We start from the raw sequence: 14063 nt of genomic DNA, 5'->3' as shown, positions 1-14063 counted from the left end.
AAAAAAAAAAAAAAGAAAGGTGGGGTGATCAGAAGGGGGAATGAAGCATGGGAGACTATGGCCTCTGGGAAACAAACTGAGGGCTTCAGAGGGGAGGGGGGTGGGGGAATGGGATAGGCTGGTGATGGGTAATAAGGAGGGCACGTATTGCATGGTGCACTGGGTGTTATACGCAAACAATGAATCACTGAACTTTACATCAAAAACCAGGGATGTACTGTATGGTGACTAACATAATATAATAAAAAAATATTATTAAAAAAAAAAAAAAAAGAGGAGCGTTCCGAGCCTGCCCTTTGATGGCCTCCCCTTGACATGGAGAAACACCCACCCCATCACCACAGCGAAGGTCAAGACGAAGCCCAGACGACTGAGGGGAAGGGAAGAAAGGGGGAGAGCGGGATAATGGGACTTCCAGGTAGAACGGAACTATTCATGCATGTCTGCACCCACGTGTTCATGACCCAGACGCTGGCAGATACCCCGTCAGACACCGCATTTGGTGGTGGTCGTCGTGGCTGCAGAACAGTCCCTTGCACTCCCGTGAGCATTCTACAAGAGCTGTGTCGGGCCCCAGTCCCCCGTGTTACACGGGCCCTCACCCCAGGCCCCCAGCCTGCTTCCCCAAAAAGATGCAGCAAATAGGGGACAACACAGAAAGGACTGGACAGAAGGGGAGGTCCTGGGAGCAGGGGAGGGGCAGCCGGGGACCCAGCAGTGACCTCGAGCCCTGAGGCCATCCCCCAGACAGGGTTGCCCCCGGCAGGTTCCCCTCCTTCCCTTTACCTTTGCCATGGCCGAAAGGATCTTGGAGCGGAAGGGGACAATGGCACAGACCACACACAGAAACCAGAAGATGATGAGGACCCCTGAGGACTGTACCCCCCGCAGCCGGTCATACTGGATTAGCAGGGTGGCCAGCAGCTGTGTAGGGAGGGCAAGGAAGGCTGGGCCAGAGCACCCACACCTGGACCAGCCTCTGTCCTCCCCACCCCACGTAGCCAGATGTTTTGCGATCACCCCATCCTCTTCCCACTGCTATGGTGTCTAGCCCTTTCCCGAGAGCCCACTGTTCCCCCATCACAGTCCCACAACCCGCTGGAGACCCTCCCGCATCTGCTTCCTGGGCCCCACACTGACCATGGTGATCCCCACCACCAAGGGGGTGATAAAGAAGATTGGGGCAGGGGCCCAGCCATGGACCAGGCCGTGGAAGGAGTAGAAGAGGTCAGCCCAGGAGACGCACCACAGCAGGACGCCCACGGCCTACAAACAGGGCACATATTGGAGACTCCAATCTCTAGAGGTAGGCACAGTTCCCACCAGAGAAGGGCCTCTTATTCTGAAACCACCAGACCTGCCCTAGGTCTGGCCCTGGAAGCTAGGCTGGGCACCAGAAGCTTCCCATGGGTGGGGAGAACGTTGGCGGAGAAGCTTCCTGAACTTCCGCAAGCAGAGACTATCTCATTTGACTGCAGACCCAGCTGGCAGGCTGCCATGGCCCTGGGTGTAGCTAGGAGACCCTGTCCAGCCGCTCATGGTGGTTTGGGGAGGGGGGCAGGAAGGAGAACCGTGAAAAGGAGAACCTTCCAGGTGCCAGCCCCGCCCACAGGAGATCCCGGAGCCCCTGACCGTCTTGAGCCTGGAGAGGTGGGAGAGGACGATGTAGCCTCGGTCATGGTGCCGCAGATAGAGCAGGTGGCAGGGCAGGGCGGCCCACAGATAGACGCAGGGCGCCCAGGCCAGCAGGGAGTTCTGGAAGCAGGGAGTGAGGTCCGGGTTGTCGGTGTGCACAGACAGATTGGAGTCCTGCGGTCAGAGAGAACAGCTCAGTGCTGCGGCAGCGGGCTGCAGAGTGCTCCCCCCACCCCCGAAGAAGGTGACGGGGTCAGACAGGTGCTCCCCGAGCTCTGGGGTCAGAAGGCACGTGAAGCTGACAGAGCGCCGGTGTGCACTCGAGCAGGTGCTGGAGGTGTGCGCGCTTGCCTACGAGGCCCCGTCACCTGCTTCCTCATTTTCCTCCCTCTCCGATTGAGGGATAATTGAAGCACAATAAACTGCACCCGTGTAAAGTGCACGACCCGAGGGGGTTGGCGGTTGTGCGCACTGGCAAAGCCGCCGCCACAGGACCGATGCCGAATATTTCCATCATCTCACGGGTTCCCTTGTGCCCCTTTGCAGCCCGTCCCTCCCAGGCAACCACTGCTCTGCTTTCTGTCATTCCAGAGTTCCACTCTTTTTTTTTTGTTTTTTTAGATCGATGTTTTATTTTATCCATGTAATCAATTGATGCATAAGGTTGAAGAGCCCACTTCTCTAAGCCTCTCCCAGGGAAGGGATAGGGGGCTTCTCTGTGCTTTCTTTGCTTCTCCTTGAAATTCAGGAAGGCCATCCATCACTCCACCTGCCTCACTGGCTAGGCTGAGCTCAAAGGAGCAAAGGGATAAAGAGAGAGCTTTGTAAATCACAAAGCCTCAAGTGACCAACCAACCATCCCCATTTGGCACTGTCCTGGTTTGAGCACTGAAAGTCTCCTGTCCTGGGGAAGCCCTGAGTCCGGACAAGACCCCTTCCCATCTTTGAATAAAGCTCCACCTACCAAGCCTTGCAGAAGAAGGGGGAATACATTCAAACACGAATTTCAGAGCGGTCGTTTCTTCCAAGGCCACAAGCGAACTGATCTTTTATTCCCCTCTTGTAAAGTATTAGCTATACTTTCCAGAAAGCTCAGAAAATATAAGCAAGGAATAAAAAAACCCCACCCACAATCTCATCCATGTGCGGCAAGGGTTAACCCGTGAGGGTATAAAACTCCTTACTTCCTAACTGCCAATGTAAATAATCCCCGTTTTTATTTTCGTCTACGTTATAGACCTTCACGTAACTTAAAAAGTCCAACCCTAAAAATGAAAACGGTACCCTGCCTCACCACTCCCCACCCCAAGTTCATTTTCCAGGGGTAAATATGTCCACACTGGCTAACCTTGTCCTGGCGTCTACTCCCATCGTTTAAAGCAATCTGTTCTGACTGTTTTTGTTCGATTTACTAATTGTTTGATAATGAGGCCGCACCTGTCTTGTCCTTTCCATCTGAGTGTCCTCATCCTTCCAGCGTAGAAACCCCACAGGCTTTTGTTAAACCAATATTCAGAGTTGAAACTTTTGACTCTGTCAATGTTCACTAAGACAAGCTCTATGTCTTTCAAGCTGTGTGACGTTGGGCAACGTGCTTAACCTTTGCCTCTCTGGGCCTTGGTCTCTTTGAGGGTAACGTCGGGATGATACCATCTCCCCCCTGATGCCTCCCACCCTGGCCCCTCAGCTGTCACACTAGCCCAGGCACTCACTTCCCCCTGAGCAATTTCCATGGGATTCTGGTCCCTTCCCTTCTGAGTCCTAGGAGCCCAGATCCCTGCCCGCACAAGGAGTCTTTTCCTTCCACCTGGCTGATATCCCCCTCTTGGCGTGGGAGTGCCCCAGGGCTGTTCCTCCCTCTTCTCCATCTGCACTCCCCCCGCCACCTCCCTCACCCCTGCCCCGTCCCAGCCTATCCCATCTAGTCCCTTCTACATGTCACAGTGACTCTCCTTACCTTCTCTGCTCTTTCTTTTCTCTACAGCACCCGTCACCTCTAACACATGATGTACGTCACTGGCCTATTATATCTTCTCTCATCTCTTCCTGCTGCCATGTTATCTTTACTTCATTTACTGATGTGTCCTAAGCACTTACAACACTGCCAAGCACATGGCAGGTGCTCAGAACAAAACGTGGTTAAATAAGTTAAATGAACTATTCGTTGAATAAATGAATGAATGAACAAAAGGATAATATTACATTTTCCCCTAAACCTTCAGTGGTGCCCTAAAGCCTAGAAGACAAAGTCCAACCGTGTTACTATGGCACTCGAGGCTCCCAGCTGGCCTTGAATCATCTGTCCATGTGAACTACTGAACTATCCAGGTGCTTCAGGTCTCCCACCTTAAGAAAATAGTCACGGAGTGGTGTGCACACCCTGCCTCCCCTTCCTCTGCTTCCCTTCTACTCTCGAGTTCCATCTGGGTCAGCCCTCTGCCCTCTGATGCCCCCGCCTGCAGCCGAGAGAGGACTCTTCCTTTGTGCCCCTTGTTTCACGCCCACGAACCTGCAGTCTTTCCTGCTGCTCATGGAGCCAAGTCCAAGCACCCCCGGGGTTTTCTTCCCACTGCCTCTTTCCCCTGCTGCCAGCTCACATCACACGAAATCTGTTCCGAGGGTCCCACTCCTACCCCTTTGCTCAGCCTGCTTTCTCTCTCTCCCACCTGTCAAAATCCCAATAACTATAGGGAAGGGGTGAGGGGCCAGGCTTAGGAGCCATGTGGAACACGCTTCTTCTGAGTCAGCCCCTAGTGAGGGACCCACCTTTCTGGAGCATCGTTTTCCACTCGATGAGGCTTTGAGAGTGTGCTATGAGTCAGACAGGGGTTAGGTGCACTTATGGCAGACTGGTCCCTGCCTTTAAAACTTTGGCGAGCACAAGGTCCAGGGACACGCTGCCTGGGGGTATTATATTCAAGCGCCAGTGGGCAAAGTTCACCCCAGCCCAGTACATCTTGTACTCTGGAGCCCTGCATTCCGTAGTCTCTCAAGCTATGTGAGCTAAGGACCCAACGAACCCTTGCTGAGCAACAGGCATGCTGGCCCAGGGCTGGGTACTGGGTCACAGAGCTGGGCACCCCCTAGGCCTGGTCAAGCACCCCAGGGGGAGGGAGGCAGACACATCTAATCCAGCTCTTTTCCCTTTTTAAAACACTTCTTGGGGCACCTGGGGGGCTCAGTCGGTTAAGGGTCCAACTCTTGATTTCGGCTCAGGTCATGATCTCAGGGTCGTGAGATCGAGCCCCATGTCGGGCTCCCGCCTCTCTCCCTCTCCTTCAGCCCCCCGCCCCGCTCGCATGTGCACGTGCTCTCTCTCTCAAATAAATCAATCTTTGAAACATTTATTCAGCTTGCAGGGCAACATGCTTAACCTTTGCCTCTCTGGGCCTTGGTTTCTTTGAGAGTAACATTGGGATGGTACCATCTCCCCCCTGCTGGCTCCCATCCTGGCCCCTCAGCTGTCATACTCATTATAAAATTACCGAAAAGTGCACACATTGTAAGTATACACTTCGATGGATTTTCACGCACTGAACACACCTGTGAAGCCAGCACCCATCTCAAGAAACAAGGCATTGCTGGTACCTAGCTGCCCCCTCCTCGGGCTCCCTCCCAGCCCCTGCTCCCTGCAGGGGATGCTGTCCTGGCTTCTAACAACGCGGGCTACTTTTGCCCATTTGGGGTCTTCCTATAAAAGGAAAAGATACAGCTTGGATCTTTCACGTCTGGCTTCTTTGTGGATGTCATTCGAGGGGTGGAGTGTGAGTGGGGATTCTCCCTCCCCATCTCTGCATGGTGGCCCGTTCATGCCACGGATTTATCCATTCTGTGGCTCATGGGCAGCTGCACTGTTTTAAACTTAGCAAGTCCATTAAACCCATCCACTCAGTCCCCAGCCAGAGAGCCTGTCCCCAGGCCACCCCTAACTCAGACGGTCAGGTCTCCAGGCCTGGAGCGCGTTTCCCACCCCACTGGGTCCAGCCTGAGTTTCCCCTCCTCTAGGAAGCCTTTCTGGGGCACCCCTGCCTCTGACAGGACTTTCCCTTGCTTTACTCTGCATGTGGCAGCCAGGTAAGTGACTGTTACCCGAGAGCGATAGAGGCCCCTTATGTCCCAGCCGGCTTTTATTACAGCACTTAAACGTGGTCATTATCTGCTCGTTGTTTCAGAACAACTTCCAGGAGCAGAGAGGAGGAACAGTGTCGGGCCTGGCTCACAAAAGAGAAAGCAGGCTTCACCTGCTCTGGTGACAGGGCCACCAGGGCCTCGTGACACCCAGCCTGGGTTTCCCCCTACCTCCGCCCCTGCCCCTGGGAACACATCCCATCAGGCCGGTACGCAGGAGCAGCCCGGATGCGGGCTGGGTGATGCCAGATAAGGGAGCGTGACGTAGCTGGGATGGAGCCCGAGTTCAAGGTCACGGCAGGGAATCGCTGTATGGATGTGCACGTGGGTGGCATGGCTTTCTGAGGAGCCACGGAAATGGGGGTGGGCTCCTTCCTCGCCCCGAAGCTCAGCCTCGAGCGTGAGTCCTGGGAGTGACGACCGCCTCTCCGCCGGCTTCCCACAGGGAGAGAAGGAGCAGCACTTCGCCCTGCCTCTCACAGGGCAGCACCTGGAAAGGCAGCCGCTGGAGCGAGAGGCTGCTGGGACCTTGTTCTGGTTTCATAGACAAGTGGCCTGATGGCAACGATCGAGAGATCTCGGGGGCGTGAAGCCCCAGAGGGCTGCTCCGACCCACCGGGAGACCCAGCCTGAGCTCCTTTCCCTTTCCCCACCTTGGCAGGGCCCGTTCCAGGGGACATCCTCCGTGCTCGTGTCCCTAGACTATTCACCCCAGAGCCCTTGCTAGGACATCAATGGGACAGGTCAGAGACAACACGCCCAGAACTGAACTCCTGCCCATCCCCTCCTCAGCAGCCTGCCCACCCTGAGGGACGGCCTCTGTTTCCCTCTTCCAGGTCCCAAATCCTTGGGGTCCTCCTTGATTCTTCTCTTCCTCTCACATCCTCCACCCAACCATTGAGCAAATCCTGTCCACTCCACCTTCAAATCACTAGGCTGAACTAGATGGAAATGCTCTATTCGACGGTTTCTATCTACAAAACGGCAACTTCGCCAGGCTCCCCCGATAGATCCAGAGTCTGACCACTTGTCTCCACCCCGCTCCCTCGCCTAGATTATTGCCTTAGCCCCTCTCTGGCCGTCCTGCTCCCAGCCCTGCCACTTGCCCTGGCAGACTTTTCCAGCACAGCAGCCAGAGGGAGATGTTGATGAAATCCAAGTCAGACCATGCCACCACGTCAGTCTCGTGGTGCAAAACAGCTGAAGGCTCTCCATGTCCCTCAGAGTAAAGGCCAAAGTCCCGTGTGGCCCTCAGGACCCTCTTGTCTGTCTCCCCACGTCTCTGACTTCATGTCCCCCACTGCCCTCTGTCACTCTGCCCTCAAGGTGGCAGTCCTATGCCTCGTGCTCAATACCTGTGAGTGCTCCTTCTCATGGAGGTCCTCCCTGACCTTCCTAATGAAGGCCGTACCTCACCCCCAACCCCACCCTGTCCCCGCACCCCATCCCTCTTAGCCCGTCCCATTTCCCCCTTGCAGCGTACTATAGAACTGAGTGATGTGCTATGTCTATTGCTCGTCCGTCTGCTCCCCCTGGAACACGTGCTCCACGAGGACCGGGTATTCCCCACGGCCCGGAACAGTGCTTGGCACAGAGAAGACTCTCATACGCCTTTGGGGAACACAGGAATGAGTGAGCGGACAGAGGAAGGAAGGGTGCCGTCCGAAGCTCAGTTTCTGCAGCTGAGGGCCCGGGGGTATGGCATGCTTTCTCCCTGACACCAAGGCCACAGCTCTTGGCACCCAAAGTCAAGTGCGAAGGACAGGGTGGGGGGAGGTCATTCCTGGACCCCATGGTGCTCCCTGCAGCCCTGCTGGGCAGGATGGAGGATCCCTTCTTGAACCACTACCACTCAGCCTTTCCTGGGGGGGAGGGGGAGCGCCAGCTGCTCTGAGCTGGACTGGGAGCACGGACCCACAGCCCCTCCCTCGCTGTCACCACACAGTTTCCACGGTGACAACAGCTTCCTTAATAATGAGAATCAACAGCTGGATGGGGCTGATAAGGTCTGACACCCAGAATGGACCGCACAGGGGAAGGCCCCTCCGGCACGGAGGCTGAAATCCCTGGAGACCCAAGCAGGGGGCAGGGGGGCCGGAGGATGTCTCCAGCTGGTCACAGCCCTCTCAGGGACTTTCCAGCACCCCCCACCCCCTCCTCCCCATCGCGGCCCCAGGCTTGTTGACAGACTCTGTGCTGGGGAGAGTAATTACTTCCTTAATCCTGTGCAGGAGGGAGAAGGGGGAGAAGGGATCAACTGACAAGTTCATTTATCTCGGCAGAAATGGAGGTGTGGAAGGGGCAAGGGCCCGCTCCGATCCCAGCTCTCGCTCGCTGCCCTACTGTGGCGGCAACGGCAGCCTTTGCAAGGGCCTCAGGGTGGGGGTGAAGCCCGCCATGGGCGGGGGGGGGAGGCCCTGCCCCTGCTGGAGGGGGTGCCGTGGCCACCAACAGCGACTTTGGTTATTTGAGCACCCCTGTGCCCGGGGATTATCACCTCGTGTTCACAAGAGCTGAGGCCCACGGCTCGCTGGGGAGTGACCGCCCTGGTTCCCATGGGCTGGCCCCGGGGCTTGGACTCAGGCAGCCTAGCTCCAGAGTCCCCGTCCCAGCTCTGTGGCACTTCCTCTACACCCCGTAGGGCTCATGACATCCCACAGGCGTCCAGATCCACTGAAATGTTGAAATTCTCCTTTCAGCTAACGCAGCCCAGCCCCCAATCACCCCCTTGCTGTGGTTCTTCTCCCCTGAGATGAGGGGGAGGGGCTGCAGTTCTGGGAGCCACTGGGCTAGAAACCTGAATGCCCAGTGAGAAGGAAAGAGATCCAATCCAAGGCTTAGGCCCTTGTTAGCACCCCCGGTACTACCTCCTGGCCCTGGCTCTGGAAACAGGAACAGCTCCGGGCAGGGCAGGGAGAGGCCTGGCCATCCAGCAGGGGCACATCGAAGTGTCACCCCCCTCTCAGGGATCCTGCTGCACCTGCTGCCCGGGGACAGGCCCCGCCAGGGAGACGAGACCCAGGCACTCTGATCCTGTCTCCTGCATGGGTCAGGGGGCAGGCGCTGTGGGATCCTCTCTCCCTGCAGAGGCCAGCCCTGGGCTCTAAGACCATTTCTCAGTCCGGGGGCCAGCAGACAGCGTGGCAAAGTTCCCTCCCAAATGCTACTTCTGACTCACTTCCTTCCCTAAATCTCTGGCCCTCAAGACCCAGGTCCAGGGGCTGTTGGGGAATAGCAGGGCTGGGGAGAAGCCAGCCTAAGGCCACAAGGGACCACGGACCCTCCTGCAGGAGCTAGGAGCTCAGCGGCTCAAAGCGGTCCAGCCCAGCCTTGCTGTCCTGCAGCTGGGGTGGAGGGAGGGGATTCTAGAGGCCCTCACCTGGCAGGGAGGACTGGGTGCTTAAGGGGAAAATGCTGGTGCTCAGTAGGCTGGAGGGGTGCCCACCTTCCACCCCCCTGCCTCCCTGATAGGCCTTGCCTCTGCCAGTCTGCCCACCGCTTTGCAAGTCATTACTTTCATTTGAGAGTCAAAGTACATTGAAATCAGAGTCCATTACTCCCATGCTCTGGTAATCACCTACTCGGTTGGGCAAAGACCCAAGAAGAAGCCGGAGTCCCTTATACCCTGTTTGGAGGGCTGTAATCATGACCACGGCCCTGAGCGTAAGGATCGGCCTCCCAGAATCAGCACTGGGAACCTGGACCTGAAGGGGGTCCTGGAGCCCTCCGAAGCTCAGCTGGAGCCCAGAGAGGGTGAGCGATTTGCCAAAAGTCACAGAGCTAGTGAGTGACAGGATGGAACTAGCTGGACCAGGGCAGGAGACAGGGAACTGAGGGCTTTGCTTCCCCTTCGGATGGGCAGACAGCCAATGGAACGGCGAGCGTGCCAGTGCCTGACCAGTGGCAGACTCGTCGGTCTCTACCAAGAGCTGCTGCTAGGCAAACTCCATGTCTGAAGCAGGTCAGGAAATCTCAGAGAAGGAACCGGTGAATCTTCTCCTGGCCACATCTTCCCTCGTCCTAATTGGTCACAGAATTTCAGGGTGGAATCCCAACTCCTTCCTTGTCTTGAATCCCCTCTCCAGCATCCCTCCCAAGCGGTCACTCACCATATGCTTGCATACCCTCAGTGCTGGGGAGCTCACTACTTTTCAGGCAATCGGTGCCATCTTTGGACCGTTCTCATGGTCAGGACCTTCAGATTTCTGAGCCCATGTCAGCTTCCCCAGCGCTTCCTGGGACATCAGATCAAGGCTAATTTTGCAAACAGGTCAAGACCTCCTGAGGCACTTGTACTCTCTTTACCACTTGAGCTCACCCCTGGGTCCACTGCTCATCAAAGAAGGTAATTCTCCAGGGAGGAGGCAATGGGCCAGCCAAGAAAGGGACACTACCACCTCTTTATTCTAGAGGCATCTTTGCTCTGGCCTCATCAGCCCGGGGCACTTCGGTGATAGTTCATTCATTTGGAATTTATTGCCACAAAAATTCTCCAGGCACACTCAGAGATGCTGGTCATCTACCCCAACGTGGCAGACGTGAGAGAGAGTCAAAGACAGAGAGAGACCGTTCACCCAGAGAATTCTGTGTGTGAGCACCCGGCTGTATGTACACAAGTCCAGGGGCTCAGGGACCCTTGGGAGTCTCCTGCCCTCTGACTCAGCTGGGGCTGAGGCCGATGGATTTAGCCACAAGATCCCCGGCAAAGAAATAGGAGCCCCTGGCCCCACAGCCCTGTAAGCCCCTTTCGTCTAGGCCTTCCCAGACCGAACTCCCACTTTGAACCTCATTTCTCTTTCACTTCCTTCATTCCCAGGAACATCAGGACCTGTCAGTCCCCCACAGAAAGTTTTGTAGTTCTCAAAATCATTTTCCCTTCCCCGCTCACGTGATCTCCACAGCAATCTTGGGAGGCGCTTAGGAGATGGGTTATTCTCCCATTTCACAGGTGGAATGACTGAGGCTGTGCGGGTAAGCTAAAAAAGGCTTGGAAAACAAGCGGCCCGACAGGCCTGAACTACTTTCCACAAGATGGGTCCCCTGCAGGCCCCTGAGATAAAAGATTCGAGGACAAGTCTACCCGAATAATATACAATCCACATGAGATGCGAACTAGCCCACCATCAATGGAGGCATCCAGAACTCCGGGCTTCAGGCCCTCCCTGGTCTCAGCGCTGCAAACTTCTAGCAGAGGAGCTGGGAGCCTTCCTGCCTTCTCCCCAGCCCACCTCCTGACTCCAACCACGTTAGGCTGGGTGCAGCCTGGCACGACTTTCTGGAGTCAGAAGGTCATGTGGAAGATGGAAGGTGTTTAGACTGGGAGGAGGAAGAGGAGTGATCTCCCTGTCCTTTGAGGTATCCAAGCAGAGACCTCCACAAGGGGTTCATCCTTTGGACATAAAATAGATTAACTGCCTCGCATGAACCCTGAGGTCCTCAGAGAAAGTCCAGACAGCTCATGAGCAGCAAGGAATCTAGGGGCAAGGGCCTAGAAGCCCCAGGACTCACAGACAGTGGCCAAGTTGGAGCCATAACTCAGGGGTCTTGCTTCCCAGTCCAGCGATCGGCCACTTACCATTGTGTGACCTTGGCAGGTTCATTCTCTCCCTGGCTCTCAGCTTCCCAAGCTCTGGAGTAAAGGCTGGACTACAGCGGCTTCAAGCCCCCAAGTTCTACGGAATCTCTTAGATTCTGCAATATCATGGAAAGGTAGAGCCAAAGGGGCCCTAAGCGTGGAACAGGAAGGGAGTCAGGGGTTCCTCACCTCCAAGTCCTCAAAGCCTGTCTCTGGGCAGTACTAGGCTCTTGGGGTTCACCGTCCCCCCAGGCACAGCGCGCCTTTGCCCTTGAGGCTTGGGCGTATTTGCCCCTTCGAGTTGCATGTCCTCTGCCCGGCTAGCTGAGACAGGGTGACCTTGTTCTGGCCATGCCAGCCAGGCTCCCCAGGGAGCTGTGAAACACAGTAGGCTCATGAGCCCAGGCACAACCTCTAGACTTGGTGACCAGCGATGAGTCCAAGCAGGATGACGGACGGGGATTCCGTGCGGATGGGCAAGAGGGTTGCACTGTCTTTGATTAGTGACCCAGAGGGAAAAAGAGATCCTCAAAGATACTATCTTATAGGTACTCCATTGTAGAGGTCCTGAGTTTGAAACACCCCAAGAACAGGGCTCCCGACTGGGTACGCACACTCTGTACACACACACACACACACACACACACACGCATCCACACCCACACAGAGCACACCCGTGGAGGGCACACCCCGGGCACACGAACATCGGGCACATAGGTACACATACTTGAAATGGAAAAAAGAGTTAGAGATTGAAAAATCAGAGGCCCTCAGGGCACCTGGGTGGCTCAGTCGATGAAGCGTCTGCTTTCAGCTCGGGTTGTGATCCTGGTGTCCCAGGATCAAGCCCCGCTTCGGGCTCTCTGCTCAGCGGGGAGTCTGCTTCTCTTTCTCCCTCTGTGCCTTCCCCCAGCTCCCCCCCCCCGCCTTGTTCTCTCTTTCTCTCTCTGTCTCTCCAATAGATAAACAAAATTAAAAAAAAAAATCAGAGGCCCTGGATTTGAGGTCAGCCTAAGCTGGGCATCCCTCACATGACCATGGACAAGCCCCTTGAATCTGAGACCATTTTCTGAGCTCTGTTTTCTTCTAACTGGGTGACTTTGCAAGTCCCTTCCTCTCTCTGGGCCTCCCTTTCCCCATCTATAAAAGGATGGCTCAGTTGGTTAGGCATCTGCTTTCAGCTCAGGTCATGGTCCCAGGGTCCTGGAATTGAGTCCCACGTGGGACTTCCTGCTCAGCAGGGAGTCTGCTTTTCCCTCTGCCCCTCACTCTCTTGCTCTCTCTTCCTCTCTCTCTCTCAAATAAATAAATAACATCTTTAAAAAAAAAATGGAGAGGGTTGGAGGGGGACTCCCTGCTTCCCAGCTTCTCTTAACTCCAGAGAAAAGAAGGTGGCAGGATTGCTTTTCAAGAAGAGCAGAGACAGCTTCCCAAACTACCAGCCGGGTTGAACAGGCAGGCACTCTGGATGCCGGAGGGAGGGTGCAGGTGTAAAGGTGGACAACTGAGCTCTAGTACATGTGGGGGCATCTTCCGATTCGAGCCTCCTTCCCCAGGCTCTTTCTGCGCCAGGAGGGCAGGACAGGTCCTGGAGGCCCCCAGGGACCTGGCTCGGGGCAGCAATGGCCAGACCTCCTCCCAGCGTCGCATCGCCCCCTCCCCAGGGCCCTCGCAGGGGCTGGCCGGTGCACGCCCTCAGGCCGGGACACCTCCTTACCCAGAACGTGGAGCCGCACAGGCCGTCCATGGGGCCGAGGCGCCGCGGCCAGGAAGGCGAGTGCGGCAGCCTGCCCAGGCAGGACCCAGCAGCGCCCCAGCCTCCTCCGCCCCCCCACAGCCCCCGCGCTCCGCCCCACCCCCCCTCCGCCCCGCCCGCTCCGCCTGGCCCTACCTTTGGCTCTTTGGGTGGAATCTCTTTGTCCTTGCGAATTGCGACAGAGCCTCCCTGAGACTGCGGCTCCAGGAGGGACTTTGGGCCAGGAGCGTGGAGAGCCGCTGATACAGTGACGACTCCTTCGAGTGGCCAGTGGGCAGCGCCGGAAAGATGTCCCTCCAGATACTGAGGCTGATGGGGCTGGAGCAGGGTCCGTGTCCAAGAGGCATAACTCTGACGGGCCAATAAGTCATAGAGCTGTGGAAAGTGACTTAGCAAGACGTCCTCCGTGAATATATCCCTGGTGAGGTCAAGGTCATCTCTGGACCTCAGTCTTTGCATCCGTGAAATGGGAATGCTTACATGCCCAGCCGATGGGGAGGTCGACCTCTCTGTCCGGGAGTTACCTGGGAACTGGCAGAAACCAGCACATGACGCGAGCTGGTGTGTGCGGTGTGCCTAAGGACAGGAAATAGGAGGGGGGCCGAGCACCATACAGACGGTGGCTTCCCATGGTTCTCTTAAATTGCTGCCTTCCTAAGGTTCTGTGGCTCCCCGATCTCGTGCCTGTTGCTGCCGCACCCCTCTGTGCCTCTACTTTTGCTTCTGAGAAACAGGGATAATCCTAGTTCCCAGGCTGACTGCTCTGAGGAGAGACCAGCAAAGGTGGCCGTACGGCATCAGGTGTGTTGCCTGGCACACTTCGTAGGCCCCCCACACGGATTCATTTCCTCCACTCTGGCCCCCGCGGGGTGAGGGGTGGGCAGACGAGGCCCCAGAAGGAGCCCCACAGTAGCACACTGCTAAAGCTGAGTCGTCACATTCTCCGTCTGTAAAACGGATTTGGGGTCT

The 14063-nt window shown here is 56.3% G+C and overlaps 1 protein-coding gene across 1 annotated transcript in view; it reads right to left on the bottom strand.

Moving 5' to 3' along the window:
• The window catches only part of ABCC3 (ATP binding cassette subfamily C member 3), a 45781-nt gene extending 31718 nt beyond the window's left edge, over nt 1–14063 (bottom strand). The window contains exons 1-4 of the mRNA XM_040640835.1: nt 13230–14063; nt 1633–1809; nt 1141–1266; nt 787–924 (exon numbers count right to left, since the gene is read on the bottom strand). Of these exons, the coding sequence (XP_040496769.1) occupies nt 787–924; nt 1141–1266; nt 1633–1809; nt 13230–13553 (765 nt within the window). The 5' untranslated portion in view covers nt 13554–14063. The remainder of the gene's footprint in view (nt 1–786; nt 925–1140; nt 1267–1632; nt 1810–13229) is intronic.

The sequence above is a fragment of the Ursus maritimus genome, unplaced genomic scaffold (genome assembly GCF_017311325.1).
Source record: "Ursus maritimus isolate PB19 unplaced genomic scaffold, ASM1731132v1 scaffold_24, whole genome shotgun sequence".
Taxonomy (NCBI): Eukaryota; Metazoa; Chordata; class Mammalia; order Carnivora; family Ursidae; genus Ursus; species Ursus maritimus.
Note: the sequence above shows the minus strand (reverse complement) of the source record. Positions and strands in the feature narration are given on the sequence as shown.